The 4459-nt window shown below is 54.3% G+C and overlaps 1 protein-coding gene across 1 annotated transcript; it reads left to right on the top strand.

Annotated features, from left to right (window-relative positions):
* Window positions 1–1138: 1138 nt before the first annotated feature.
* Window positions 1139–3995, top strand: Nkx2-2 (NK2 homeobox 2). The gene is made up of 2 exons (XM_034496466.2): window positions 1139–1529; window positions 2541–3995. The coding sequence occupies exons 1-2, from the start codon at window positions 1271–1273 to the stop codon at window positions 3101–3103; spliced, it is 822 nt and encodes a 273-aa protein (XP_034352357.1). The 5' UTR covers window positions 1139–1270; the 3' UTR covers window positions 3104–3995.
* The last annotated feature ends 464 nt before the right edge of the window (window positions 3996–4459 follow it).

Genomic DNA, 4459 nt, shown 5'->3' with positions numbered 1-4459 from the left:
GGGGTGTAAATGAGTCTTTAGCAAATAAAAGGCGGCCGGAGGGGGGTGGTCCTCAGTGGTAGCTCTGGCATGTCCAAGTCTATTCCTCTCCTGGGTTTCCAGCTCTTTCGCGGTTAACTAGAATCAATTACTTGACTTGTCATTTCTAGTACTCATCCTTAAGCTTCAACCAAAATATTGACCTAGGAGGCTTACAGAAGTTGGGCTCTTGCCATTTGAACCGGATCTTGTTTAGGGAGCCACCAGCGATGGGAAGAAGCGATTTCAGCGGCTCAGCCTTCACCCCCTCCCCCTTTTCCAAAGGCACCACAAAACGCTAATTTTCTGGCTAGCTGGGGGGCTGGGGTGGGGGGACTTGTGCACGGGGCTTGGAGAGGTAGGAACCTGTGAATGTTAAAAAGGATTCTTTGCCCCCCCCCCCCCGCCTCATTTCTGTTTTGTTTTCTTTCTCACCCCAACCCCCCCCCTCCCTTAAGATGCAATTTGTTAAAACGGCTCTTTTCAAGTGTGTGGACTCGCGAGCGACGCGGTGGTCCTTTGTATGTAAATACTGAAGGAGAAAAAAAAGCTCTCCCCATCTTTGCAATTAATTGACACGTTACACCTCTCATCTTGCTCTAGAGGGCCGTTGGCTGGGAGCGCAGAGCTCCCCAAAACCCACAATTTCACATCTGCAAATACTGTCTTCATCCACTTGACTCCCAAGACCCGCCCACACGTGGCCAACCTTTGCGGTTTTAATGTCTCTTCCCCCCTTTTTTTTCACCCCTCTCTCGCTCCCTCGATCCCCTCCCTCTTTTCCTCCCTCCCTCTTTCTCCCCCTCCCCCCCTCCCCAGGTTCGTGAGTGGAGCCCAGCCTTATATGGACTGATCGCTCGGGCAATGGCCCATTTTTTCCTCGCCACCAGCCGCCACCGCGCGCGGAGCGGCCGCCGGAGCCGGAGCTGACGGCACCTTGGCACCTCTCCTGGAGTTACAAACTGAGGCCGCGCGGCGCTGGGCGCGCAGGCCGCCAGTCACAGCCTACATTTCTGCGTGCTTTCTGAGAAGAGAGAGGCACCGGGTGGGCTTTATTATTTTTCCCCCTTCCCTTTTCCCATAGTTGTCCTCTCATTTTAAATAATAATTATCCCAATAATTAAAACCCATCCCCCATCCCTTCCCCCATTCCTTTCCTTAACCCCCTCCCCCGCCCGCCAGGGCTGGGGAGAGTCACGAATTGACCAAGTGAGGCTACAACTTTGTGGCATAAATTGCGGGGACCGGAACCATGTCGCTGACCAACACAAAGACGGGGTTTTCAGTCAAGGACATCTTGGACCTTCCGGACACCAACGATGAAGAAGGCTCGGTGGCCGAAGGGCCGGAGGAGGAGAGCGAAGGGCCGGAGCCCGCCAAGAGGGCCGGGCCGCTGGGGCAGGGCGCCCTGGACGCTGTGCAGAGCCTGCCCCTTAAGAGTCCTTTCTACGACAGCAGCGACAACCCCTACACTCGCTGGCTGGCCAGCACCGAGGGCCTTCAGTACTCCCGTAAGTAGCGAAACTTGGCCGCAACGGCTGTGGCTGCCTCCATTGCTGAGGCAGTGACCCGGGTGGACGATGGGAGTTAAGGGGAAGAAGCCATTTAATGTTCAAGTCCCATCCTGGATCCCTAGATTTTGAAACATTTGTTTCGTATGTCCTTTTCCCTTTTCAATAGACATCCCTCCCCAGTCCCTGCAAAATACTTGATGTCATATATTTTCCACGGGAGAAATTAAAGCAAAGGACAAGAGGGATGTTTTCTAAGAGCTGGTTAGAGATGTCAACCGGACTTACGGCTCTGGCCGGAGTACCCTGGAATCAGATGCCCCAGAGGAATTGGCTTTGCACCCTGGAGCAGGGATCCCTGGTCAAGGTCCGGCTAGCGGCAGAGGGTGGAGGAGGCTTTGGGTATAATAGTTCATCTCTGCCCCTGCATGATTGTAAAAAAAAAAAAAAAAAAAAAAGAAGAAGAAGAAGAAGAAAGAAAGAAAGAAAGAAAGAAAGAGGAAAGGGAAAAGGAAGAAATATGTGTGGTGCCCGCGTCGTGTGTGTGTGTGTGTGTGTGTGTGTGTGTGTGTGTGTGTGTGTTCGTCCAGAAAGCCCGAAAGCAAAAGCGAAAGCCCCCCAAACCTGCTTTACCCCGCCAAACCCATCAATGCTGGGATTGTGAGGTTTTCCTTTTAAAAATCTGCCCACGTCTCTCCAGAGAGGAAACGGTTTAAGGGGGCCAGAGCCCTTAACCCTCGATGACCGTCCACACTCTGCTTCGCACTAAATTCTCCTGAATAGAGGGAACCCCTAGAAACTTGTGCCTCAGAACCCCCGCTGCGCAGACTCTCCTCTGAACCCTAGCGGACCCCGACGGCTTCCTCGGGCGGGGATTGCTGCAAAGGCAGCGGGTCTGGGCTGGTCCAACGGGCCAAGGGCCCACGGAAGATCCTTGGGACTCGGGGTGGCCCAGGTGGCACTTGGCCTCCAGGCGCCTGATGCGCTTCTCTCCCCCCACCCCCCACCCAGTGCACGGGCTGGCGGCCAGCGCTCCCCCCCAAGACTCGAGCTCCAAGTCCCCAGAGCCCTCGGCTGACGAGTCACCGGACAATGACAAGGAGACCCAGGGCGGCGGGGGGGACGCAGGCAAGAAGCGGAAGCGCCGAGTGCTCTTCTCCAAAGCGCAGACCTACGAGCTGGAGCGGCGCTTCCGGCAGCAGAGGTACCTGTCGGCGCCCGAGCGCGAGCACCTGGCCAGCCTCATCCGTCTCACGCCCACGCAGGTCAAGATCTGGTTCCAGAACCATCGCTACAAGATGAAACGTGCCCGGGCCGAGAAAGGTATGGAGGTGACGCCTCTGCCCTCGCCGCGCCGCGTGGCAGTGCCGGTCTTGGTCAGGGACGGCAAACCGTGCCACGCGCTCAAAGCCCAGGACCTGGCAGCCGCCACCTTCCAGGCAGGCATCCCCTTTTCCGCCTACAGCGCTCAGTCGCTGCAGCACATGCAGTACAACGCCCAGTACAGCTCGGCCAGCACCCCCCAGTACCCGACAGCACACCCCCTGGTCCAGGCCCAGCAGTGGACTTGGTGAGCGCCGCCCCTCCAAGACTGGAGACCTTAGGCCCTGGCCCCACCCCAGCGGCGGCAGTGGCGAGGAGGACTCGATCCTTACCACGGTTGTTGTTATTATTATTATAATTATTATTATAGAGTCGAGTCGGACTCTCGGCTCAGTTGAGGAGGCACCGGGAGGTTGCCTGTGCCTCCTCGAGTGGCAGATTCCATCCACTCTGCCCCATCGCTCTCTCCTTTGAACTTTTGGAGAGGGTAGAACTCTAAGCCGTGTTTACAGAATGTTTGTGCAGCTTCGCTTCTTTGCCTCTCCCTGAGGGGACCAAACCATCCCAACGTTAACGTTGTCACTTGAAAAGAGAAAGGACCAGCCAGCCCCCACCCCATACCCCCCCCCCCGCACTGCTTTCGTGAATTTTGTAAACTATGTTTGTGTGAGTAGCGATATTGTCAGCCTTCTAAAGCAAGTGGAGAACACTTTAAAATATAGAGGATCTCTTTTTTATAAGAAAATGCTAAATATTTATGGCCATGTACACGTTCTGACAACTGGTGGCAAATTTCCGCTCTTCGTTGTAAATATCGCTAGTGATCGTTGCCAAATGACGTTGTGGATGGGCCTGTATCCCCATCGGGCCTGACTCTCTTTGTCGTTTGTTTTGGGTGGGTTATGTTTGAGTTGCATCGGTTTTTTTTTTATTTTAATTTTATTTTTAATTTGTTCAGTGCAAACATTTTTTTTCAACTATGAAAAAGAAAAATATGTGTAGGAAAAACAACCTCGACCCCCTTTTCCATCTCCTGAGACCCGGAGCTTGGAACTCAGCAGTTCCACGTGGTTCCCCAAGAGCGCCGGGCGCTGAAAGCTTTCGATTTTTTTAAATAAGAATTTTAATAAAAATCTTGTGTTTAAAAACAAACAAACAAACAAACACCAAAAACCAAGCCCAGTTCTTCAGTTTGTTACTTTGTCTTCCTGCGGGGGGGGGGGGGGGCGTCAATCTTAAATCTGGAGCCTAGGCCGGCTGTACTCTGGGCTTGTACTGGCGTTTCCCCCTCGCAGCCCAGTGGCCGCGGGGTTACCCAGACCGTGGAGGAGCGCTCCGGATAGGCCTTGTGCGGGCAGACCTGAGAGAGTCAGAGCAGCACCAGAGCAGCTTGGCTTTCAGCCTGCTATAGCCAGTGGTCCAAAGCCCTTGTTGGCCCTGGAGCTCTCCGGCTTCTGCGCGCTCTCTGAATCCCCAACAGGGGGAGGGAAAGTGACTTTGGGTAACGCCAAACAAGGAGAGCAAGCCCCCCTCACTCGCCCAAATCTACGAGTGGCTCCTTCAGCCTGAAAAGCTGTTGAAACCACTACACTTGATGGCTATCACTT

This window comes from Arvicanthis niloticus, chromosome 2 (genome assembly GCF_011762505.2).
Source record: "Arvicanthis niloticus isolate mArvNil1 chromosome 2, mArvNil1.pat.X, whole genome shotgun sequence".
Lineage (NCBI taxonomy): Eukaryota > Metazoa > Chordata > Mammalia > Rodentia > Muridae > Arvicanthis > Arvicanthis niloticus.
The sequence above is the reverse complement of the archived record's forward strand: the minus strand, read 5'-3'. Positions and strand labels throughout refer to the sequence as shown.